Below are 27,271 nucleotides of genomic sequence, written 5' to 3'. Positions count from 1 at the left end.
CATCATTGTGCTCTTGTTGCTTCTCTCCTCCACAAATTGCTCTGCTGTGAAATTCAGTTATTAGAAAAGAGTCTTAGCACAGAAAACAAACATATTAATAAGAGAAACATGGATAAAATCAATTGTGAATTGATCATCCTGTGATTCAAGAAATGAGTGTCCCCGTGGCAGAAGTAGAGAGGCAAAGTGCCTCACAGTCTCCATGAAATATGACAGGAGGAGGAGTGCTGACGATCCAAGCCAGAAAGAGTTTTACTTGAATTACTCAGAGCATTCAAGTAGAATGCAGAGCTACCTTTTTTTTAATGTGTGTAGTTATGGAGTGGGTAGTGGGAGATACGCTTCAAGTATTTAATCCAAGTAATATCAACTTTTTCCTTAATTTGATATGCTCTGATTCTTTGATAACACTATTGTTATTCATTTTTAATCTAAAAAGATGAATAGTCTGACCTCCAGGCTTCTGAAGAAATGAAAAATTTTATTTGGAATTAAAATTGTGTGATTTAAATTCTGTCGCTTTTCTTGTTTGTATAAAGACAAACACCTGAATATAAGCATTACCAGTCCCTCACAGCTGAGGTAGTCAAACTTGTGATTTTAAAACAATGGCAATGGAATTCCCTGGTAGTCCAGAGGTTAAGACTGCATGCTTCCCCTGCAGGGGGTATGGGAATTAAGATCCTCTTGCCATGGAGTGCAGCCAAAAATAAATAAATAAAACAATGGTAAGCAGCTGCATCTTTACATCATAGAATATGGAGAGCATATTACATACCAAAGTTGTCTGTAGCAGTAAAAGCATCTATGGCAAACTCTCCTATATTCTTGTGTAGTATACTCTGTATATAGATTATATGTATAAATGTTTGTAAGTATCACTGTGACTGTAGCCCACCAGGCTCCTCTGTCCATGGTGTTCTCCAGGCAACAGTGGAATAGAGAGGGTAGCATCCCCTTAGCCAGGGGTCTTTCCCACCAGGGATCAAATCTGTGTCTCCTGCAATGCAGGCAGATTCTTTACCATCAGAGCCACCTGGTAAGTCCAATCTACACTTATTTTCAACTAATTTTTTATACTTTTGTTTCTATAAAACTTAATAAAAGTGTTTTGATTTAGAAGTTGAGAAGAAAAACTCAGCCCTAAGACTTGGTTGAACCTCAGTCAGTGGTGGAATCAGATCCAGAGCCATGGGACTTCTTTCATGCATCTAAAGCCTGTATCACTAAGTGTCTTATTACAAATGTTATTACAACCTGGCTAGTTCCTGTACTAGTCTCTCATAAGTCTCCATGCTACAAACACAAACTACTCTGTGACATTACTGATTGTCCAAGGGCCCATACATTTTTGTTACAACCCCTGAAAACTAAACTCACTTTTATAAAGCATTAATCTCTGCAGGTCTAGCTTACTTTGATTTTGAATGTGTTAGTTGCTCAGTCATGTCCAACTCTTTCCAGTTTCATGGACTGTAGCCCGCCAGATCTGTCATGGAATTCTCCAGGCAGAATACAGGAGTGGGTCACCATTCCCTTCTCTAGGGTAACTTCCTCACCCAGGGGTCGAACTTGGGTCTCCTGCATTGCAGGCAGATTATTTTTCAATTGAGCCACTGGGGAAGTGCCACTTTGATTTTAAATTTGCTATATTTTTAGCTTATTAAATGATAAAATATGATAAATTTTTAACATTTAAATTCCTTCTTATGCAGATCTTGAGCAGAAGCATTCTCTCTTAAACTCAATGGGATTCCAAGTTCTAAGCATTTCAGCTGCCTCTTAGCTTGAGTCCTTCTCCCTTTCCATTATCTCCATGACCAGTTTCATCTCCCACTAACCATTCCTCTACTGCAAATGAATTCTTTTTCTTGGGCTGATATTTCTCTGAATCCAGCTCACCAGCCAACTGTGTTTGGGTTTCCTAAAAAAACCTGTCGGAAGAAATTGAATTCAAGGCTGACTTTCCGATTTATCCTTGTAGCTTCTAATCAGTTGGAATCCCCTGCTAATCCGGTTTTTCTCAGTTGGCCTCCTTTAACTTTGATACCGTGTATTTTCATCCAAGGTTTTCACAAGGCTGTGTGCTCTCTAAAGCAAGTGCAGTTTTCTTACCCAGTAGAGAAAATGAGAAATAAAATTTTCATTATGGAAAATGTATTCTTTTGAATGATTTTGAAACATCTATACTGGATTAATATCTGTCTGGTTGATATCTGAACCATATTTTGCCATTAACATTTATCTGGTATATATGATAATATTGGAGAAAAGAAGGGAGCACAAAAAGTATCAAATTCTCTAAGTATATTCATTCAACATAAAATGAAAAATGTTATCTAGTCAATATACATTATAATGTAATTATCAGAAACAGGTTAATATACTATATTGGGATTTTATTCAGTTTGTCTCATCTTCAGCCATTGTTCATGTTAATCAATAGTCTTAGATAGGTGCCTGATTACTTATGATTTAATCTTTATAAATGATTATATTTTCTATTATGAATTGATCATTTGAGGTTTTCCCAGTGGCATAACAGTAAAGAATCCACCTGCAATGCAGGAGACACAGGAGATGCAGGTACAAGCCTTGAGTTGGAAGGAGAAAATAGCAACCCACTCCTGTATTCTTACTAGGAAAATCCCTTGGAAAAATCCCATGAACAAAGGAGGCTGGCAGGCTACAGTCCATGGGGTTACAAAGAGTCAGACACGACTGAGCGACTGAGCACATTTGACTTTAAATTATTATGTAAACCAGATATAACTTCCTTTTGATTGGTCATCAAGGCATTTCCATGTCTACTTTTTAATTTTTACTCTGTTTAGCAAAAGCTTTTTACTCTGTTTAGCAAAAGCAGTGAGGATAGAGGCAACTATGGAATTTTATTAGTTCCACCAAAGGTATTTGTAAAGATGTAAAATTTTGAAATCTACAAATGTATTTAAAACCTTCTAGCAAATTAAAAGGACTGTCATGACCCACAGAATATTTCTAATAAAATTGTATATGCCTGTACTTTTTCGGATTCTTTCTTCTCCTTTGTGTTGTGTTGTATCCAGGGCTGGTATGGTAAATACTCAAGAAGAAATTCAGAGAGAAATATGAGAGATGACAGGCTTCAAGCTAGCATTAAAATAACTTGATTTGATTTGAGATTATCAAGCAAATGATCCACTTTTACAACCATCGGCTGAGTGACACTTCTTTGACATGACTCAAAAACCTTATACTGGAGATCAGACTTCTAAATATTGAATTTCATATCTCCACTAAATTCTATAGCACTCATCTATTTATTGATTGATTGATATTGAATATTTTATTGTGTTTTATGTATAAGAGGTTGGAGCAAGTCAGTCTGAGGTTCAAAGAGAATATTAGTTTCAATGACTTATTCACAAGTAATATTTACAATGCAGGACTATGAATGATGCAGCATCCCTCTGTTCTGGGGATTTCTGGTATAACATGAGGTATGCTGGGAGTGGGTGTATTATGGTTTGAAACATCCTAACATGAAAGTACAAGATATAGATCATTAAATACACATCTTAGCTTTCATTAGAGTAGACAAAATATTTCAGATGCATTCAGTAAAGATGTTTTATTTAAATCCTTTTAATTCTTGAATATTGAAAAAATGAAAGAAAAATATTTCATTTTCTACTTTGTGAATGTAAGTATCATGAAAGGAACTATTAATTTTCTTCTTTGAAAGTTATTACATCTGGGTAAAAAGTTAAAATAGAGATGAAGAAGACAATTACCCACAAATAATTTGCCACTTATGTATAGCTCTTATGCTTTTCAGATATTTCATGGAAAGATTAATTCAGTGATACTGTTCCACTCAACTTTATAATTGTTTGATTTGTTTTACTTATTAAAATGTATTAATCATAGGCATATGTTTTTTTTTTTCTTTTAGCAATGGTTGTTTTGAGCAACCTGGAACCAAATACAACTTATGAAATCAGGGTTGCAGCTGTAAATGGAAAAGGACAAGGAGACTATAGTAAAATAGAAATTTTCCAAACACTACCAGTCCGTAAGTAATCTGTGTTTTTCTCTCTGTTGTCATTCTCTTCCTTGCAAACTTAAATGGGATACTAAAATACAGGGAGACATTTCAACACTTTGAGAAAGTGAATTATATCTTTGTTGGAGTGGTTGCTGAAGATGGTGGCATCTCAGACTTACAAAAAATAACTCTGTTTGAAGAAAGGGGAAAAAAGTGCACTGCAAAATATAGAGTAAATTTGTTCCCATCAGGAAAGTGCCTTACTTTTTCAGTCTGATTAATTAGATTGTAGTGCTCAGACTATATTCAAAGAGAGAGTAGAAAAGTATCTGTGCAACAAATTTAATGTTCTATTTTGCTGAAGCATGACCATTGCCTGTATTCCATGGATTACATAGACCCTAAGTGTGAGTAGAAAAGTATCTGTGCAACAAATTTAATGTTCTATTTTGCTGAAGCATGACCATTGCCTGTATTCCATGGATTACATAGACCCTAAGTGTGAGAAAAAGGTACCACTAAATTAATTCATTGCAATGGTGACTGCAGAAGAATAACTGCTGAAGCCCCCTTCTCATTACTATCCTGTTTTGAAATGTTAAAATGCATTTACATAAAGTTAGATAAATTTAAAATAGTATAGATTTCCTTTATGTTGAATAAACTGTTAAAAAATATGAGAAAATTGAGTGTGATAGAGCAAACACCATTATATAATCTATGCACTAGTTCAGTTCAGTTGCTCTGTTGTGTCGGACTCTTTGCCACCCTTTGGACTGCTGTACGTCAGGCTTCCATGTCCATCACCAACTCCCAAGCTTTCTCAAGCTCATGTCCATTGAGGCTATGATGCCATCCAACCATCTCATCCTTTGTCATCCTTGTCTCCTCCTGCCTTCAATCTTTCCCAGCATCAAGATCTTTATCAATGAATCAGTTCTTCGCATCAGGTGGCCAAAATGTTGGCGTTTCAGCTTCAGCATCAGTCCTTCCAATGAATATTCAGGATTGATTTTCTTTAGGATGGACTGCTTGGATCTCCTTGCAGTCCAAGGGACTCTCAAAAGTCTTTTTCAACACCACAGTTCAAAAGCATCAATTCTTCTCACATCCATACATGACTACTGGAAAAAGCATAGCTTTGACAAGATGGACCTTTGCTGGCAAAGTAATGTCTCTGCTTTTTAAAATTCTATCTAGGTTGGTCATAGCTTTTCTTCCAAGGAACAAGTGTCTTTTAATTTTATGGCTGCAGTCACCATCTTCAGTGATTTTGGAACCCCCAAAATAAGGTCTCTCACTGTTTTCATTGTTTCCCCATGACGTGTTGGGACCAGATGCCATGATCTTAGTTTTCTGAAAGTTGAGCTTTAAGCCAACTTTTATACTCTCCTTTTTTCACTTTCATCCAGAGGCTCTTTAGTTCTTCTTCATTTTCTGCCATGAGGGTGGTGTCATCTGCATATTTGAGGTTATTATTATTTCTCCTGGCAATCTTGATTCAAGTTTGTGCTTCATCCAGTCCAGCATTTCTCATGATGTACCCTGCATATAAGTTAAATAATCAGGGTGACAATATACAGTCTAGACATAATCCTTTCTCAATTTAGAACAAGTCTGTTGTTCCATGTCCAGTACTAACTCTTGCTTCTTGACCTGTATACAGATTTCAAAGGAGGCAGGTTAGGTGGTCTGGTATGCCCATCTCTTTTAGAATTTTCCACAGTTTGTTGTGATCCACATGGTCCACAGACTTGGTGTAGTAAATAAAGCATAAGTAGATGTTTTTGTGGAAGTCTGTCACTTTTTTCATGATCCAACGGATGTTGGCAATTTGATCTCTGGTTCCTCTGCCTTTTCTAAATCCAGCTTGAACATCTGGAATTTCCTGGTCCACATACTGTTGAAGCCTGGCTTGGAGAATTTTGAGCATTACTTTGCTAGTGTGTGAGATGAGTGCAATTGTGCGATAGTTTGAACATTCTTTGGCTTTGCCTTTCTTTGGGATTGGAATGAAAACTGACCTTTTCCATTCCTGTGGCCACTGCTGAGTTTTCCAAAATTGCTGGCATATCAAGTGCAGCACTTTTACAGCATCATCTTTTAGGATTTGAAATGGTTCAACTGGAATTCCATCACCTCCACTAGCTTTGTTCGAATTCATGTTTCCTAAGGCCCACTTGACTTCACATTCCAGGATGTCTGGCTCTAAGTGAGTGATCACACCATCATGGTTATCTGTGTCATGAAGATCTTTTTTATATAGTCCTTTTGTGTATTTTTGCTCCCTCTTCTTAATATCTTCTGCTTATGTTATGTCTATACCATTTCTGTCCTTTATTATGCCCATCTTTGCATGAAAAGTTCACTTCATATCTCTAATTTTCTTGAAGAGATTTCTGTCTTTCCCATCCTATCGTTTTCCTCTATTTCTTGCATTGATCACTGGAGAAGGCTTTCTTATCTCTCCTTGCTGTTCTTTGGAACTCTGCATTCAAATGGGTATATCTTTTATTTTCTCCTTTGCCTTTTGCTTGTCTTGTTTTCTCAGTTATTTGTAAGATCTCCACAGACAAGCATTTTGCCTTTTTGCATTTATTTTTCTTGGGGATGGTCTTGATCCTTGCCCCCTGTACAATGTCACAAACCTCTGTTCATAGTTCTTCAAGCACTCTATCTGTTAGATCTAATCCCTTGTATCTATTTGTCACTTCTACTGTATGATCGTAAGGGATTTGATTTAGGTCATACCTGAATGGTCCATCCAGTCAAGGCTATGGTTTTTCCAGTAATCATGTATGGATGTCAGAGTTGGACTGTGAAGAAAGCTGAGTGCCGAAGAATTGATGCTTTTGAACTGTGGTGTTGGAGAAGACTCTTGAGAGTACCTTGGTCTGTAAGGAGATCCAACCAGTCCATTCTGAAGGAGATCAGCCCTGGGATTTCTTTGGAAGGAATGATGCTAAAGCTGAAACTCCAGTACTTTGGCCACCTCATGCAAAGAGTTGACTCATTGGAAAAGCCTCTGATGCTGGGAGGGATAGGGGGCCGGAGGAGAAGGGGACGACAGAGGATGAGATGGCTGGATGGCATCACTGACTTGATGGACGTGAGTCTGAGTGAACTCTGGGAGTTGGTGATGGACAGGGAGGCCTGGCGTGCTGCAATTTATGGGGTCACAAAAAGTCGGACATGACTGAGTGACTGAACTGAACTGAACTGAACGGTCTAGTAGTTTTCCGTACTTTCTTCAATTTAAGTCTGAATTTGGCAATAAGGAGTTCATGATCTGAGCCACAGTCAGCTCCTGGTCTTGTTTTTGCTGACTGTATAGAGCTTCTCCGTCTTTGGCTGTAAAGAATATAATCAAACTGATTTTGATATTGACCATCTGGTGATGTCCATTTATAGAGTCTTCTCTTGTGTTATTGGAAGAGAGTGTTTGGTATGACAATCTATGCAATGCTTTGCTCATTATATACTTATGTAGTACAGTCAAATTGACTGCAATAATCGTCTTAATTTATGACCAAGTCTTTTCTGTTGGTTATCATAAAATGTCAGATATGTTGTGTATTCTCCATTCCTGATGGCAGAGTCTTTTTCAGTGCCTCTTTTTCACCAGGACCACTGCAAATAGATCTTGACTCAAAACCCCACCTCCTGACTAAAATTACCCTAGAATGACTTAACCTCATTTTAATAGAGAGCTATCCTTTCTCTGCTTATAATCCTAAGCAACCCCACTCTTCATATTTAGTCTTTCTCATATTCTCTTATTGAATCCTTTTAAGATGTTATTGTACTTTTTTTTACAGAAGTTTAAATTTATATACAGAAAACATAGTATGTTAACAGCATATAAATCATCTTATTTCATAATATTTCACACTAATGCTGATACTCTTCCACTTCTGTTGAACTCTGTTCATATTAAACATATTATATTTATTATAAGACCATCTTCATGTGAAGAATAACACCAAAGTTATGTTTTCATAAAGTGAGATTTTTTTAATTTTTGAAATATTTGTTTATTTTTTTATTATTGGTAGATCTATGAAGTTGTTCTAGTCAAAAACTGTTTCAGAAATCAATTTTTCCACAAAAATAATACAATTCATTATACCATAAAATGAAATTTTTTTTAAGTGACAATCTTTTTATTTTTACTTATTTATTTATTTATTTTTACTTTACAATGTTGTATTGGTTTTGCCATATATCAACATGAATCTACCACAGGTATAAATTTTGAAACCCATGTATAGTTTGGATACTATAAAAATTTATTTATTCAAATTTATATCTAGCTTAAAAACATCCATTAAAGGAGATGACAAATTGCTAATTTATTATATTTCTGGTAGGTATATATTTTAGATAGCTTGATGACTTAATATGTTTATATTAATACATATTTACACATGTTTACAAATTAAATTTATATTAGAAAACTAAATTATAGCATGCTATCAATACAAGAAATAAAGCTTAAGGCTTGTATAATGCGATGAGTTCTATTCTTAGAGCATTTGCCCATCAGTATGAATTATATATATGATTCTGAGATTTCACAATTTTGGCATGATACTTCTCGATTTATGAATGTTGCTGTTTCTTGGATGGATAAAAAGAGGACCAAAAGTTATATCACAACAAAGGACAAATAGAAAATGGTAAACACAGGATGATGTTATACATTTTGTTATATGACTGTATTTTTTTAATTAAAATGCAGTATCTCTACATCTATGAAGTGTGTGCAAATATCAAGAATGTTCTATTGCTTATATAGGTGAACCGAGTCCTCCATCCATACATGGACAGCCAAGCAGTGGGAAGAGCTTTAAGCTGAGTATCACCAAACAGGATGATGGTGGAGCCCCTATTTTAGAATACATCGTGAAATATAGAAGTGTAAGTACCCTGTTTATTATCATTGTGCACAGTGTTTTCAAATTTAATTGCATTAAATTTGCATTAATTCATAGATACATCAGAAGTAAATGCATATTACATACATTGTTGTTAAACAATGTAAGCAGTTCTCATAGAAATTCAAATGCTATTTTTCCATTGCTGAAATTCATCATTATATATTATAGAATGTTTGCTTGTTTTCTATCTAACCATAGATAGAAGGCAATGGCACCCCACTCCAGAACTCTTGCCTGGAAAATCCCATGGATGGAGGAGCCTGGTAGGCTGCAGTCCATGAGATCACTAAGAGTCAGACCCGACTGAACGACTTCACTTTGACCTTTCACTTTCATGCATTGGAGAAGGAAATGGCAACCCACTCCAGTGTTCTTGCCTGGAGAATCCCAGGGACAGAGGAGCCTGGTGGGCTGCCGTCTATGGGGTTGCACAGAGTTGGACACGACTGAAGTGACTTAGCAGCAGCAACCATAGATAATCAAAATAACATGGTGTTCATGTGATTTCTAAAACGCATGTTGTTCATTTCTTGCCATGGTATTCATACTGTGATTTCTAAACTTAGCTCGTTTTCAGAAATGAGATATCATTTTTCCCTTTCTTTCTGAGTTTAGCAGAATATTTCACCTTCTATTCTACTTGATTTTAATAACTTCAAACTAAGCTATCTTTTCAATTTTAGTTACTTTAAGTAGGATTCACAACTCAAAATTACTTCATAATTAATTTTTATGAATTATTAAATTTTTATTGACTCAAAGTGCATTACTATTTAAATGGATTGTAGAAAATAAATCACTCTTTTAACAAATAATGGCCACATTTAACTTGAGAAAGAGGGAATAGATTTCTTCAAGTTTACTTAGCACTAACTCATATGGGATTTTGAACAACTGAAAGCTGCCGTGGGACTTGTCATCTATATAGGGAAAGAAGGATCTCTTGTTTTACAGAGTGATGGAAAAGTCACCTGATGGACTCTACCTTCATCTGAAAAATAATACCAAAGCTCACTAGAGGTGATTTCTGTTAACAGCTTTACCATAAGAACCACTGAGTATTTAGTGTAGAATATGTTAAAAGGCGGAACACAATTTTATATTAAATTATGTAAAGTTTATTTACTAATGGTTATTATTATCCTTGGCTCAGTGGTAAAGAATCTATCTAAGGTAGGAGATGCAGATTCAATCCCTGGGTTGGGAAGATCCCCTGAAGGAAATGGCAACCCACTCCAGTATTTTTGCCTGGAGAATCCCATGGACAGTGGACCCTGGTGGGCTACAGTTCATGGGGTCTCAAAAAGTCAGACATGACTTAGTGACTAAACAGCAACATGATTATCCCCATTATAGCATATCAATTCTATTTATTTTTTTCCTTTTCACCCTTTCAAAATTCACTTTAGTGAATAAGTTCCCTTAAGCCTATTTCCTTTTCAAATGCATGTGCTACTATCATTTTTAATTCATATACATCTTTTTAAATTTATATCACCTACTCATTTCTTGTAATTTTTGAAGTGTTACACCAAATTTAAAAGTTTATCTAGCTTCCAGTTGTCATGATGGCATTTTGTATTTGTTTTATGTTGTCAGTGTAATAGTGCCCTTACAAAACAGGTTGAAAAATTATTCCCCCTTTTCACTACATCAGGCATACTTTGGAAATTTAAGTGATTGTATTATTTATAATTTAATTTTTCTACCTTCTGTCTTACTAATGTTTATGATTAGCACCATAATGTCTCAATTTCATGCTTATGTTTACTGAACTTATTACTACCTTCCAAGTACATTATATTTTAAAAAACAGTGCAGTTGCTCCTTAATAGTACCCACTCCAGTGTTCTTGCCTGGAGAATCCCAGTGACGGGGGAGCCTGGTGGGCTGCCGTCTATGGGGTGGCACAGAGTCAGACACGACTGAAGTGACTTAACAGCAGCAGCAGCAGTAGGTAGATGAATTTTTAACTGTTTTCCCACAAATCCACAATCTTCTAAGTTATAATATTGTTGCTTTCAAATTCAAACATCTAAATTTTGAAGGGTAGGAAAAAAGGGAGTTTAATTTTGAGTGTCTTATGTCAATATTTAAGTTTAGACCTCAGTTCAACCTGTTAAATTTCTGATTGATATCCCCTTCCCAGGATGTCTTTTTGTTGCAGGTTTCATACTGGGGATGATGAACAGCTATGTGTGTCTTATGGCTAATCTGCTATGGAGGCTCCATGCCCCCATTCCAAAACAACTCTGAATGGCTCACTTGTTTCTCTCTGACTCTGATGGTATCTTTCTAGTCAAACCCAGTTTTCGGTTATTCTTACTTGGCCATCTGGAAACTGTTTGAAAGTGAAAGTCTCTCTGTAAGGGCCACAGGCTTGAAAGAAATTAGTGGAATTAAACTGGGATAAAAAAACTTGAACGCAGATTGTAGCATACCTTTGTGCCCAGAAAAATTTATTATGCAAAATACAGATGGATGGTAAGAACTTATAGATAACCTCAGTAAAATACCATGGTGAACTCAGAAATTCAGTAAGTTGTAAAAATATGTTTAAAGTACTCTGTGTATGTATAATTTCTACCTAAAACTAAAAGCTATGCTTGGCTATCTAAAGAGTTGGTATTAGAAAATGCACAAATGTTTTATTGAGTTTAAACAGAATCATTAATTCTGACTGATGATACCAATGTGATTTCAGATTATATCTTTTCTTCCTCTGTTAGTGGTTTTATATTACATAGCATGTATATTTTTGGAATGCTATGATTTTGTTCACCTATACAGTCAAACATGCAAATTGCTTTTCCTTATGTTCTTTCATCCTTAGCATGCTGGCTTTTGTCTTCATATAGATTATATTGTGTACTAAGATGTTGCCCGCACATCTCCATTTAGAATATGAAGAGAGCTAAAGGATGAAAAGGAGCAACAAGATGTTTAAGATGAATTTGTTTTTCCAGCAGACTCTACACAGTTTTCAAAAGCTACATCAAGCAGAATTAGAATTATGTCTCATTAGATAGAATATCGGAGAAGGCAATGGCACCCCACTCCAGTACTCTTGCTTGGAAAATCCCATGGATGGAGCAGCCTGGTAGGCTGCAGTCCATGGGGTCGTGAAGAGTCGTACACGACCACGTGACTTCACTTCCACTTTTCACTTTCATGCATTGGAGAAGGAAATGGCAACCCACTCCAGTGTTCTTGCCTGGAGAATCCTGGTGGGCTGCCGTCTATGGGGTTGCACAGAGTCGGACATGACTGAAGCGACTTAGCAGCAGCAGCAGATAGAATATGGCTCATGACCATCACTAAATGAAAAGTATTATATCTGGGAGGTGGGTCGGCTAAACATTGGCATCATCAACATACTGTTAATTATCTTTCTCATTATAAAGGCTGTATTAATCTGCTAGGGCTACCATAACAAAATAATACAGACCAAGTGGCTTTAGCAACACAAATGTGTTTTCTCACAGTTACGGAGTCTGGAAGTCCAAGATCAAGGTGTCAGCAGATTTGTTTATTCTGAGGCCTATCTGCTTGGCTTGTAGATGGCTACCTACTTGTTGTGTCTTCACATGGCCTTTTTTTCTGTGCGCACACATCTCTTCCTCTTTTTATGAAAATATTTCTTCCTCTTTTTATGAAAATAGAAGTCCTTTTGGATTAGGACTCCATCCTAAGGACCTCATGTAAGCTTCAGTTCAGTTCAGTTCAGTCGCTCAGTCGTGTCTGATTCTTTGTGACCTCATGAATTGCAGCATGCCAGGCCTCCCTGTCCATCACCAACTCCCGGAGTTCACTCAGACTCACATCCATCAAGTCGGTGATGCCATCCAGCCATCTCATCCTCTGTCATCCCCTTTTCCTCCTGCCCCCAATCCCTCCCAGCATCAGAGTCTTTTCCAATGAGTCAACTCCTTAATTACCTCTGTAAAGGCTACATCTCCTAATAGAATCACGTGGGAGGTTAGAACTTTAACATATTAATATGAAGGGGTATACATAATTTAGTCTATAGCAGTACTGTCTGTTGTGAATCCTATATATCTAAAAAGACACACTGTTGGCACTTTGGGTGCCTGATAGTGGGCCATCCAGAACTCAACCACCCATTACAGTATGTGTTGCATCTCCCAACCCCACTTACTCTATTGCAAGTAGTTGAAACCAAAAATGTTCATTAGAGTATTACTATATCTGTTTAGAGCCAATAAGAGTCACAAAATGGAAATAGACATTCAAATGGAAATATATGTATATATTTGAAAACATAAATTGCCATTTAAAATGCTGCCAAAATGTATTGTCCTTTCCTTAATGAAGATTAGAATTAGTTTTATGAGAAGTTATATGCAAAACATACATGGACATAAGTAAGTATAGTATTAAGTATAATAAGACTAGAAAATTTTTAGAGATTCAAATTTACAGCAGTCATCAGGGTATTTTACCTTTACACACAGTTGATGTGACTCAGATTAAGATTTGAACCAGCACAGATTTTGTTTTGTTTTGTTTTTTCTTTCAGTAAATCTCTAGCTTCCATTATTTTACATTTGTTCCCCCACCTATCCCCAACCAACCTAGTATTAGCAATGCCCTGCTTCTGCCTGTTTACTCAGTATATAAGTTTACTTTGACAATAAAAGAAAGTTTTAGTTCTTCCTCAATTCCATCTCATTTCTCCTGGCCATACCTTTCATCACCATATACTTACTCTTAATTTTCACTATCCAGCTGTTTATAAATACCAAAATTCATAGATCTCTTTTTTAAAGATCATAATTGAAATGATTGTTAGCATAATTTTAACAAAGCAATAATTGACTAATAATCGATTACTGGGTTACTACACTAAAGCCTACAGGTGTTTTAGCAGAGAACACTGCTTTATTAAGGAAATTGGGCTTCTATGGTAAGATTTGTAAAAGTAATTCCTCACACCCTCTGTATTACAAGGAAGTTATTGCTAACTTTTAGGCCAAAAAAAAAAAAAGGCAGAAAAATATATAATCATATATAAAAGACATTTTCTGACAGTTTTAAATGGACAAACTGAAACTTACAGAATTTGAATGGCTTAGTCATGAGTATCAATGGGAACAAAGCATGAGTCTATAGTCAGAAACAATTTTGTGACAGTAAGGGCTGAGTTTAAATATGCCTGCGGAGATTAAATTGTCTCCTCAATCACTCTCCCATCTTAACTCAGCTTACCTATCTACTCTGCCTCCAAATACAGCCATTCTGACTCACTTCATCTTTACCAAATCATTTAGTGGTATGCCTTGTATGGGTTTCCCAGGTGATGCAGAGGTAAAGAATCTGCCTGCCAATGAAAGAAACGCGAGAGATGTGAAGTTTTGATCCCTGGGCTGAGAAGATACCCTGGAGAAGGAAATGGCAATCCACTCCAGTATTCTTGCCTGGAGAATTCCATGGACAGAGGAGCCTGGTGAGCTACAGTCCATGGGGCTGCAAAGAGTCAGACAGGACTGAGTAGTGACTGACCACGCACACATGCCTTGTACTCCAAAACACTAATATAATCTCCATATCCCTAAATTTTTCTTTCCCTCCTCCTCCTGCATACAATCATACTCTGCAGGTCCAATTGAAAATTCCAAAATTCAGTATAAAGTTATATTCATGTGGTTAAACAATATCCCATCTTGGGAAAAAATAATTTTCTCCATATTTTCTTTCTCAATAGGTCACTTTTCATGTTAAAAACTTACATGTTCAAAATTAGGTCGCTAAACATGTAGCAGTATTTGCCTTGACATTTGCACTTGTATTGAAATAATAACTATTTCAAAAATAGCTTAATTATCTCTTTCCTTTGTATGATTCCAAGCCATTTCATCTATTAATATTAGTTCCTCAAAATGAATGAATTACACAGTGGAGTAAAGAGCAGTTGAACAACTTGAAATTTTATTTAGCTATATGCGATGGATTTTTAATTGGACAGCCTATAGGGAAATTAAATCGGTAAATTCAGAAAGTAAGAAACATGCTTATGATTTTTACTTGACTGCTTCTTTGACACTATCATTTAACTCTCCTGTGCACAGGACTATATGTTTTATAATCTAGGAACAACAAAATGCATATAGTACATACCTTATGTGAGTGTTGACTTATAGCAGACATCATATCTGAGTATTTACACCTGCCTTTAACTGGAAAACAAAGACCAATAATATTGTAATATACAGAATGTTTAACTTCCTATAGATAATGAATCAAGAAACATTATATATTGTCCTCTAGTAGATAGAGGAGGCTTCCCTGGTGGTTCAGATGGTAAAGAATCTGCCTGCAATGCAGAAGACTAGGTTGGAAGACAGAATTTATGAGACCAGAACTAGGGTAATAAAAACAGAATTAGATGTTTCCATGGACCCTTTGTGAAAATTAACATCTCTAATAAGGCAGTGAGATTAAACAATGTATTTGGAAAATAAAGACAAACATTAATGTCATAATGTGTATAGAAAAATTAAAGTAGTCATTTCATGTACAGAATATTTTTACCTACTTCATATTGTAGTGTCAATTAAACTCTACATAATTTAATAAGTTTTTTATATGCTTTCATCAGTTTTTCACTTTTCTCACTGGATGATAGGTATCAGATCCTATCACTTAATTTTTGTAAATTAAAAAAATTGCCTGATCTAAGAAGGGCTATATAAAATTCATAAAATAACATCAATTTTGAAAATATACTTTAGGGACTAGCAACACTGCTCTAGCATATGTTTCTAGGTCGTAATTGAACTTCTTAAGCTTGACTAAGTATCTCAATGACCAGAGGGGGAAAAAAAGATAATTTTTTAAAAACTATTAAATAATAAATAGAGGAGGGAGGGGGGTTCAGGATGGGGAACATGTATACACCCGTAGCGGATTTATGTTGATGTATGGCAAAACCAATACAATACTGTAAAGTAATTAAACTCCGATTAAAATAAATAAATTTATATTAAAATAATAATAGTAAGTAGCATTGAGATTTTATTGTTGAGAGAACTTATTTTAAAATCAATTGTAAATAATTTGCTAGTAACTAATTTGTAGGTTTAATTATATTTAGGTGTGCATACTGACATTTATTTAAAGCCATCCAGTTATGTTTTGAAATATTTTCAACCACTGAATAGCTATGGACATTCCAGTTCCAGTTCCAGTTCAGTCGCAGAGTCGTGTCCGACTCTTTGCAACCCCATGAAACGCAGCACGCCAGGCCTCCCTGCCCATCACCAACTCCCGGAGTTTACTCAAACTCATGTCCATGGAGTCGGTGATGCCATCCAGCCATCTCATCCTCTGTCGTCCCCTTCTCCTCCTGCCCCCAACAGCATCAGGGTCTTTTCCAATGAGTCAATTCTTCGCATGAGGTGGCCAAAGTATTGGAGTTTCAACTTTAGCATCAGTCCTTCCAATGAACACCCAGGACTGATCTCCTTTAGAATGGACTGGTTGGATCTCCTTGCAGTCCAAGGGACTCTCAAGAGTCTTCTCCAATGCCACAGTTCAAAAGCATCAATTCTTTGGCACTCAGCTTTTTTCACAGTCCAACTCTCACATCCATACATGACCACTGGAAAAACCATAGCCTTGACTAGATGGGCCTTTGTTGGCAAAGTAATGTCTCTGCTTTTTAATATGCTATCTAGGTTGGTCATAACTTTCCTTCCAAGGAGTCAGTGTCTTTTAATTTCATGGCTGCAATCACCATCTGCAGTGATTTTGGATCCCAGAAAAATAAAGTCTGACACTGTTTCCATTGTTTCCCCATCTATTTGCCATGAAGTGATGGGACCAGATGCCATGATCTTAGTTTTGTGAATGTTGAGCTTTCAGCCAACTTTTTCACTCTCCTCTTTCACTTTCATCAAGAGGCTTTTTAGTTCCTCTTCACTTTCTGCCATAAGGGTGGTGTCATCTGCATATCTGAGGTTATTGATATTTCTCTCCAAAAAAGTCCTAAACTTTTTGGGGTATTTTTTTCTTTGCTGCTAGTGAAAATAATGATTTGTAATCACCCTTGTAGTGATAACATCAAATAGACTAATTGTCTGAATGAATAAGTACACTGACAACTCAATGAATAAGTTGGTCTATGTTATGCTATTATAAATGATCCTGTATCTAGATTAATAAATACAAGAAATACTAAATATATGGGTAAAAAACTTTCACTGTGTGAATTTTCATGGAATATGAGCACACAGAAGGTGATGAATAGGAAAAATTAGAACTTATTTTTTCTTCAAGACATACCTGGATGATGGAGAGTAGAAATACATAAAGTCCAATTTACAAAAGTTCACCAAGCTTCAGTACCTGAAAGAAAGGCAGTTTAAATCAGCTATAATAATACTTAAAAGGGGGTTAGATCCTGAAACTCTCCTAAAAACTTTTAAAACTTGCATCTTTCCCAGTCACAATGAAATGTGTGTGTGTGTCTATACATTATCCAGATTGCTAAATCACCGCTCATATTCAGAGTAACAAGCAGAGCTTCAGAAAATTTTCAGCCTTCTGTAAAGTCATACATGTACCAGGAAGTCCAGGAGTTACAAGGTGCCTTGCACGTGAACACAAAATCTTAAATTGAAACACATTGGAATCACAGGGATTTAACATTAATCGTTAGCAGGAGCTCACCTCGTCTGTTGGCCTTCCCTTTCATAATTATTCAGCTTTTATTTAAGATGATATTGACCGTATATATTCTGAGACTTTGGAAAGAAACTTAGTAGATTTTTCATTATGAATAAAAACAGTCAAGGAATAACAAGTCAAGTTCATAAATAATAAAGCCAAGACCCTCTCTATCTCTCCTTCAATCTCCTCTCTATACAGATGATGGCAAATCTTTCCCTAAATACTAATATTTTTACAAAGAATTGAGTAGAGTTGCCTGTGCTCTACAGTAGGTTCTTATTATATATTTTGTATGTAGTAGTGCCTGTATGTCAATCCCATCTCCCAATTTATCCCTCTCTCCTCCTTTATGGCCCTCATAACCATAAGTTTGTTTTCTACATCAGTGACTTTCTGTTTCTTAAATAGATTCATTTGTACTATCTTTTGGATTCCATATATAAGCAATATCATAGGAGATGTCTCTTTTTCTCTCTGAACTATTCACTCAGAATGATGATCTCTAGGTCCATCCATGTTATTGCAATGACATTAATTCATTCTTTTTTATGGCTGAGTGATATTCCACTGTGTATATGTACCACATATTTGGGCTTTCCAGGTGGCACAGTGGTAAAGAATCCATCTGCCAATGCAGGATACACAAGACATGTGGGTTCAGTCCCTAGGTAGGGAAGATCCTCTGGAATAGGAAATGGCAACTCACTTCCGTATTCTTGCCTGGGAAATTGCATGTAAAGAGGAGCCTGGCAGGCTACAGTCCCTGGGGTAGGAAACAGACAGACACAACTGAGAGAGTGAGCACACACACTAATCTTTATTCTCTGTTGATGGATGTTTAGGTTGCTTCTATGTCCTGGATATTTTGAATAGTGCTATGGTGAACTTTAAGGTGCATATATCTTTTCAAAGTATGTGTTTCTTCTGAGATATGCCCAGAAGGGGGACTGATGGATGATAGGGTAGCTGTATTTTTAGTTTTTTGAGGATCTTTGTACTGTTCTCCCAATTGGCTTTACCAATTTACATTCCTACTGATAGTATAGGTGAGCTCTCTTTTCTCCACACCCTCTCAGGTATTCATTGTTTGTAGTTTTTTTTTTGTTGTTTTTTTTAATGATGGCCATTCTGACCAGTGTGAGGTGAAGCTTCCTTGTAACAAATAAGAAATAAATAAAAAAAAAATTAGAAAGAAGTGACAATGAAACAGAACTGCACAAAATCTGTGTTGTTATTCAGTCGCTGAGTGGTGTCCAATTCTTTGAAACACCATGGACTGCAGCACACCAGGTTTTTCTGTTCTTCACCGTCTCCCAGAGTTTGCTCAAACTCATGTCCATTGAATCAGTGATGCCATCCAATCATACCATCATTTGTCATCCCTTTCTCCTCTTGCCCTCAATCTTTCCTATCATCAGTGTGTTTTCCAGTGAGTCAACTCTTTGCATCAGGTGGCCAAAATATTGGAGCTTCAGCGTTGGCATCATTTCTTCCAGTGAATATTCAGGGTTGATTTCCTTTAGGATTGACTGGTTTGATCTCCTCGCAGTCCAAGGGACTCTCAAGAGTCTTCTCCAACACCACATGTCAAAAGCATCAATCTTTTGACTCTCAGCTTTTTTTATAGTCCAGCTCTCACATCCATACATGACTACTGGAAAAACCAATAGCCTTCACTAGATGAACCTTTGTTAACAAAGTGATGTCTCTGCTTTTTAATATGCTGTCTAGCTTGGTCGTAACTTTCCTTCCAAGGAGTAAATGTCTTTTAATTTCATGACTGCAGTCACCATCTGCAGTGATTTTGGAGCCCAGAAAAATAGTCAGCCATTGTTTCCACTGTTTCCGCATCTATTTGCCATGAAGTGATGGGACTGGATGCCATGATCTTAGTTTTCTGAATGTTGACCTTTAAGCTAACTTTTTCAGTCTCCTCTTTCACTCTCATCAAGAAGCTCTTTAGTTCTTCACTTTCTGCCATAAGGGTGGTATCATCTGCCTATCTGAGGTTATTGATATTTCTCCCAGCAATCTTGATTCCAGCTTGTGAGTCATCCTTCCCAGCATTTTGCATGATGCACTCTGCATAGAATTTAAATAAACAGGATGACAATATACAGCCTTGATGTACTCCTCCTTCCCTTGGGAACCAGTCTGTTTTTCCATGTCCAGTTCTAACTGTTGCTTCTTGACCTGCATACAGGTTTGTCAGGAGGCAGGTTAGGTGGTCTGGTATTCCCATCTTTTTAAAAATGTCCACAGTTTATGTGATCCACAGAGTCAAAGGCTTTAGCATGTCAATGAAGCATAAGTAGGTGTTTTTCTGGAATTCCCTTGCTTTTTCTGTGATCCAAATGATGTTGGCAATTTGATCTCTAGTTCCTCTCCCTTTTCTAAGTCCAGCTTGTACATCTGGAAGTTGTTGTTGTTGTTGTTTTTTAATATAAATTCATTTATTTTAATTGGAGGCTAATTACTTTACAATATTGTATTGGTTTTGCCATACATCATCATGAATCTGGCACTGGTGTATGCATGTTCCCCATCCTGAACCCTTCTTTGATTCACAAACTGTTGAAGCCTAGCTTGAGGGATTTTGAGCATTACCTTGTTAGCATGTGTAATGAGTACAGTTGTGCAGTAGTTTGAATGTTCTTTGATTGCCCTTCTTTGGAATTAGAATGAAAACTGACTTTTTCCAATCCTTTGGCCATTGCTGAGATTTCCATATTTGCTGGTATTTTGAGTACACCACTTTACCAGCATCATCTTTTAGGATTTGAAATAGCTCAGCTGGTATTCCTTTACCTACATTAACTTTGTCCATAGTAATGCTTCCTAAGGCCCACTTGACTTCACATGCCAGGATGTCTGGCTGTAGGTGAGTGACCACACCATCATGGTTATCTGAGTTATTAATACTTTTTTTGTATAGTTCTGTATATCCTTGCCACCACTGCTTAATCTCTTCCTCCTCTGTTAGGTCCTTGCTGTTTCTGTTCTTTATTTTTCCCATCTTCACATGAAATATTCCCTTGGTATTTCTAATTTTCTTGAAGAGATTCAAGTCTTTCCCATTCTTATTGTTTTCCTTTGTTTCTTTGCATCATTCACTAAGAAGGCTTTGTTATCTCTCCTTGCTGTTCTTTGAAACTCTGCAATCAGTTGGGTATCTAAAATTTATCTGACACAGCAAAAGTGGTTCTAAGAGGGAAGTTTATTGCAACACAATCTTACCTTAGGAAAAAAGAAATCTCTCAATTAAGCAACCTAACCTTACTCCTGAAGTAATTAGAGACAGTAGAATAAACAAACCCAAACTTAGTAGAAGGAAAGAAGTCATAAGGGTCATTGCGAAATAAATGAAATAGAGATAAGAAAACAATAACCAAGACCAACGAAACTAAAAGCCAGTTCCTTGAGAAGATAAATGAAATCAATAAATCTTTGGCCATATTCATCCAAAAAAAGAGGGGGAGAGGGGAGAGGACTCAAATCAATAAAATTAGAAAATGAAAAGGGAGAAGTTACAACTGATATCTATTTACTGATATTATGATTTTAGAATAACTTTTAAAGTGTCCCCTTAACTGTCATATGGCTCTGCTGCCTATATTTTAACAAAAAGGATTGCTTAAGAGAAGCTATATCAAAGTAAATGACCATTTTTTTTTTTTTAGTAGCTGCCCTTCAACTTTTAATTGGCTTATTAATAATAGCTCTATTCAGCAAATCATCACATTAAATTACCTAGGGTAACGTTTGCAACTAGATTATCTTAAATTGTTCCCTAGGCATTTAAATTCTTAAATCAGGCACTCTACAAATGCATAAATGAGATTTTGATGCCTAGGGGAGTATTTGGTAACACCCACTTTATTTTTTCCGTATTCCCTAGGAATAACAATTAAGGGATTAAAAAACCTCCTTGTCTAATGGTGAATGGAAAATGAAATTGATTTAAATTAGGGAAAATATTAGAGCTCCTTTTGGTTCCTTTAGGCCATCAGTCCAACTATCTAAAATGATGGAAGGGCTTTTAATTCATTATATTAAGAGCCTCAACAACTGAGAGTTAAGTGATTGGTGATTTAAAAGTCTATCAGCCTGTCTTGGACTAATCTGGAAGTTTCACTTCAAATGCTCAATTCTCAGAAATATTTTTGGAAGATTACCTAAAGGACATGAAGCCTATTCATCCTTCTGAATAATGAATTGTATCTTGGGGTAATCCAGATATCAGCTGCTGGCTTATTTTCTGGCTCTTTCTCCTACATCTCCATTCAAATCCAAAACAAAATTCAACTCCAAATTTCCGCACAAATACTCACTTTCACCAGTATTTCATAGTTAAATAGAATTTATACTGAATAATTGGGTAAGGGGATGCCCACCGGGGCTACTTTCTACTGCTCTGTGTAACCTTTCAGTTCAGTTCAGCCGCTCAGTCATGTCCAACTCTTCGTGACCCCATGAATCACAGCACGCCAGGCCTCCCTGTCCATCACCAACTCCCGGAGTTCACTCAGACTCACGTCCATCGAGTCAGTGATGCCATCCAGCCATCTCATCCTCTGTCGTCCCCTTCTCCTCCTGCCTCCAATCCCTCCCAGCATCAGAGTCTTTTCCAGTGAGTCAACTCTTCACATGAGGTGGCCAAAGTACTGGAGTTTCAGCTTCAACATCATTCCTTCCAAAGAAATCCCAGGGCTGATCTTCAGAATGGACTCGTTGGATCTCCTTGCAGTCCAAGGGATTCTCAAGTGTCTTCTCCAACACCAAAGTTCAAAAGCATCAATTCTTCGGTGCTCAGCCTTTATCCTTATCTAATTCTTCAGTCTTCCTATTTCTCACCTTGTCCTCTCTGAATTGTGTATACATACAATTTATAATGTATCAAATATTTTATATGTATTTTATGTGCTGTGTATGTATGTTTGTGTTTATAAGTCATATATCATATATGATCTAAAATTACTTTTAAGTGGAGATTTTTGTAGCTTTTTTTTTGTCAATACCTATAACAATAAACATAAAGTGGCTACTTTTTTGCATCTCCCAGTGGTTCTGCATCTTTCTGAGGTTTTCAATCATTTTGACTATTTTGGCAATTTAAAACTTCTGTGAAGGAATCACATCTTCATTAACTCAGTGAGGAAGAATGAAAAGAAAAATGGAACTGGAATTTCTTATTTCCTATTAATTTGACGTTACCTCCCTTGAGAAAACCTTCCGGGTTCCTAGACTGTCTTAATCCTTCCTGTTATTAATATATACTCACAAAACACCTTCTTGTTTTTCAGACTTCATGTCCTCTTTCTATGCTGGTTTGTATACTCTGAAATAAGTGTTGTACATTCTTGCTAACTATTGTGTTCATATTTCTAGAACAGTCTCACTACCATACTAAAGACTGAATAATTGACAAATGATGAAGAAAGCAGATGTTGGGATAATCATGGCTAGTGATACAGTTGTCCCAAACACTTGAAAAACACACCTAGGATCCTTCCTTAAATTTACTAGTCATTTAGTGGCTTAGATGAGTTGCAAAGTTTCCTGGTCCAAATTGTTGTTTTCCAGTGGCTTTTCCAACACACTTTATAACACGGACACCAGCCTAGTCTAATAAATTGATTTATAAGTCTTAAAAGCAAAGGAACATACCCCTTGTTTATATGATAATTCTAAGTGCTTGTCCAAAGTCCTTGGCCTCACTGTGGGGAGGTGAGTAATACCTCCAGTTTTAGATGAAACAATAAAAGAGACCAGTTGATTTCCTTTATAATAAAAGTTCTGCAGAACCAAAAATAATTATAAAGAAAAGAGAATCTTAGAATGGTACCAAAGCTGTAATGAAGTCTTATCTCCTTTTGAAGGATACTTCATATTTGTATTATTGATACTGTCAATTTAATGCAATAGTGAATTTAACTTCCACAATTTGATTTTAGATAATAAATCCTCAATTTTCACCATAAATGTAGAAAATGTTATTATTTTTTCTAGTCAAGTAAGTATTCTAAAATGTTGGCTCAAAATTAAGTAATACTAGATTGAGCTCTGAGGTTAAAAAAGGATCAATCAATGGATCTGTTGCTCTGTCTATATATCTATCTATCACTATGGCCAGGTTACAGTATATTTATAATTACAATTCTGGTAAATTGAGATTTTCAGTTGCAGGAATGGATTATTAGATATGTGATTTCAGAAAATATCATTTCTACTCTGTATAGCTATTATAGAAACAGGGCTTCCCAGGTGGTGCTAGTGGTAAAGAACCTGCCTGCCAATGCAGGAGATGCAAGAGATGTCAGTTCTATCCCTGGGTTGAGAAGATGCCCTGGAGAAGGAAATGGCCACCCACTCCACTTTCTTGCTTGGAAAATACCATGGAAAGAGGAGCCTGACAGACTTCAGGCCATGAGTTGCAAAGAGTCCAAACAACAGAGGGACACTCACATTGTAGAACTACTTTCTCTTTAATGCTAATTAACTACTTGTTAAGTGGTAATGATTCTTAATGCCCTGGAATGCATAATTACTCAGTGTTCCTCATTGCTTCCTCAAGAAAGTAACAGAGGCAGCTGCTACCCTTTTTCTGTAATAGAGTTGAGGGACAGTAGCAGAGAGATTACTGTTTCAACACTTAACCTGTGTTCAGATTGTTAACACACTGCACGACCGAATGTTTGCATTGTTAAAGATAGCTTAATCCATATATTATTTCAATTATTGATGACTGTAGTCATAGTATTTTTTTCAAATAAATGGTAATTCAAATATCATGTTTTCCAAAATATTTATTTTAGAAAAAGATTCAGGATTTAAGTGTAGAATGTTCAAGAATAGGATATTACTTTTTATTTTCTTATTCTAATAACCTATTTAAAGGTAATAATTTTTGTCACATGTTGTTTCATTATAAGTCTGAAACATAGTATTAAAAATTATGGTTAAAATTTTAATCTATTTAAAAAATACAGACTTTATTTTTAACACACCTCCTCCCACGTGCCCCAGACAATAGTCTCTGGTAACTATTTTAATGGACATACTAAGCTTTTTCTATATATAATATTTTATAGTCCCTATTTACAAAATTATTAATAATCAACAAAGTGAATAAATAGCAATTATTATATGTGAAATTTTAAAAACTCTTAATGGAGGTGAATTATCATTTGAATTGTCAAGTATTAGTTATGAATCATCACTTTTCAGCAAATTTAAAAAGCATTAAATATTTAGTGGAGAAAAACCTTAGAAATAACTTCATCTATATATAGTTTAATTTATCCCAGTGAAAGAGGAAATATCCTTTTTTGATTTTAATAAACTCACTCACTCCATTTCAAGATAAATTATTTTTTTAAAGATCACAACTTTAGTGCATGGGTATTTACAAAATATGTTTGTATTGACTTTGCAGAAAGATAAAGAAGATCAGTGGCTAGAGAAAAAAGTGCAGGGAAATAAAGACCACATTATTTTGGAGCATCTACAGTGGACAATGGGATATGAAGTTCAAATTACAGCTGCCAATAGATTGGGATATTCAGAACCAACAGTCTATGAATTCAGCATGCCGCCTAAGCCCAACATTATTAAAGGTAAGCAAACCATGTGCTTTCACTGGCTAAAAAGAAATACGATAGTATCTTTTATAACACTTCTGGATTTTTTTCTTGATATTGAAAGCATAATTTTATAGCAGGAGGTAACATTCTAGGTTTTAGTCATGGTTATTTACATGTCTTAATCATGATTTCTCAATTGCTGTTGCCAAAAGATTGGTTCATTTGTAAATGCACTTTGAAAATTTTAGACTTTAGTGGTTGAAGTGGTAGAGAGAGAGAATGAGCAGAAGGGGAGGTTAGAGGATAAAAGAAACTGTTGAAAATCAACATGAAAAATATTCTTTGAGCCCAGAAAAAGCTTTTACAAAGGAGAAAACTTCTCTGCCAAACACATGGGGCCCAGTCCTCCACTTATGAAATATGGCCAAAGATAATGATGAGCCCATTCATGCCTAACCAAGCAAGTTGTGTTTGAAAAGATAAACTCTATCACACAATGAGGCAGAAACAACCACAGATACCCCTTAGAAAGAACAGTGAATAGAGTTACAAAGAAGGTCAAAACGTTTCAGGCCACTCATCACTGGCAGTCTCAGCACACTGGTGACTACTTTTAATAGTTAATAGTGCTTACATCATTTTATGCTAGTGATGTTATCAAAATCTGTAGAAGGTATATCAAATTTTTTTTTCAGATACATGCCATGAAGGTGGATATGCAAGAATTTGTCCTGACTCAGTTAGTTAACTCTGTCAATGAGTTGTCATATTGGTCATATTTTAATATTAATTGTTCTTTCACATATTATATTTAATATTTAATGGTAAATTCTATACATACATGTATATGTACACATATATTTTATATATCAATGAGATATCATAACTGTATATTCATAAACATGACTTATTTAAGTCATATTATAGTTGAGTATCAGTATTGCTGCATATTTTTGAGACTGGAAAACATAAAATTTGTCAGTTTAGTCATGTTATTTAATCCTCTTGTAATTTCAAATTAATATTAGATTCATTGGTATGGCTTTGTTATGTCATTTTTCAATTGAAAGCAGATTTATGCAATAATCTATTAAAAAGTAACTACTATTGCTTGGTTTAAAATTAATTTATATCATAGCTTTGTATTACATAATTAATAAGTATTTCCAATTATAACTTGAAATTAGGAAGTTGGAAGTATCTAGAAATAATATGGATAGCTGGATATCTTATATTATAGTGGCACTTTTTATAATTTATAAAGTACTTTTGCATTTATGACCTTATTTTATTCCTGAATCTGAGTTGAGCAAGTAAGAGCTATCCTCATTTTATAGATATAGTTGTGAGAAGTTAAAGTATTTGTTCAAGATCAGAGCTGCTCTAAATCATATGACAAATTCCATGTCCTTTAAGATGATACACCTAAATAAGAAGAATGGTTGAATGAACTATCAAGTTTGTTGTTTCTGTGAGTTTAAACATCAATAACTGCTTCTAGAGTTAAAAGGAATTGCATTTGTAGAAATTATCCTCTTTGAAGATATCAGACCATGATAAAAATATGATTCTTAATCTGAGTCAGAATCTTCAAAAGAAGATTGCAAGAGTGAAATTCATTCCCATGCATTTTTAATTTAGCTCATATACTTGGGGAGAATAATTACTTTTATCAAGATTAAAATGAATATTTTATGAAATGAAAGGCAGTATTTTAGTTATATTTTATAGATAAAACACAAACTGTAAAAAAAATAAATATATAGATTTCAAGCAGGTTACATTACACTCCCAGAGTTCTTGCTATGCTATTTTTTAAGACAATGTTGTTAATAAAATGAATAGTAAGTATAATTCAAAAAGTAAATACAGACTATATATGTGTGTATATATATATGTGTGTGTGTGTATATATGTAACATATATATGTAGGCACAGAAATAAGTAAAGTATTCTATGATTTATTTACTATAAAAATTTTTATTTCAATTTTGGAAAGTCAGTTTGCAAGCACTGCCTAGAAGGAA

At 35.5% G+C, this 27,271-nt stretch overlaps 1 protein-coding gene across 2 annotated transcripts in view; it reads left to right on the top strand.

Annotated features, from left to right (window-relative positions):
- NCAM2 (neural cell adhesion molecule 2) overlaps positions 1-27,271 on the top strand; it is a 568,800-nt gene that overhangs the window by 493,971 nt on the left and 47,558 nt on the right. For both annotated transcript variants that reach the window (XM_070786214.1, XM_070786219.1), the window contains exons 13-15: positions 3,938-4,057; positions 8,829-8,950; positions 25,097-25,277. In XM_070786214.1, the coding sequence (XP_070642315.1) occupies positions 3,938-4,057; positions 8,829-8,950; positions 25,097-25,277 (423 nt within the window). The remainder of the gene's footprint in view (positions 1-3,937; positions 4,058-8,828; positions 8,951-25,096; positions 25,278-27,271) is intronic.

This window comes from Bos indicus, chromosome 1 (genome assembly GCF_029378745.1).
Source record: "Bos indicus isolate NIAB-ARS_2022 breed Sahiwal x Tharparkar chromosome 1, NIAB-ARS_B.indTharparkar_mat_pri_1.0, whole genome shotgun sequence".
In the NCBI taxonomy this organism is placed as follows: domain Eukaryota; kingdom Metazoa; phylum Chordata; class Mammalia; order Artiodactyla; family Bovidae; genus Bos; species Bos indicus.
This window is presented reverse-complemented; position numbering and strand designations above follow the sequence as displayed.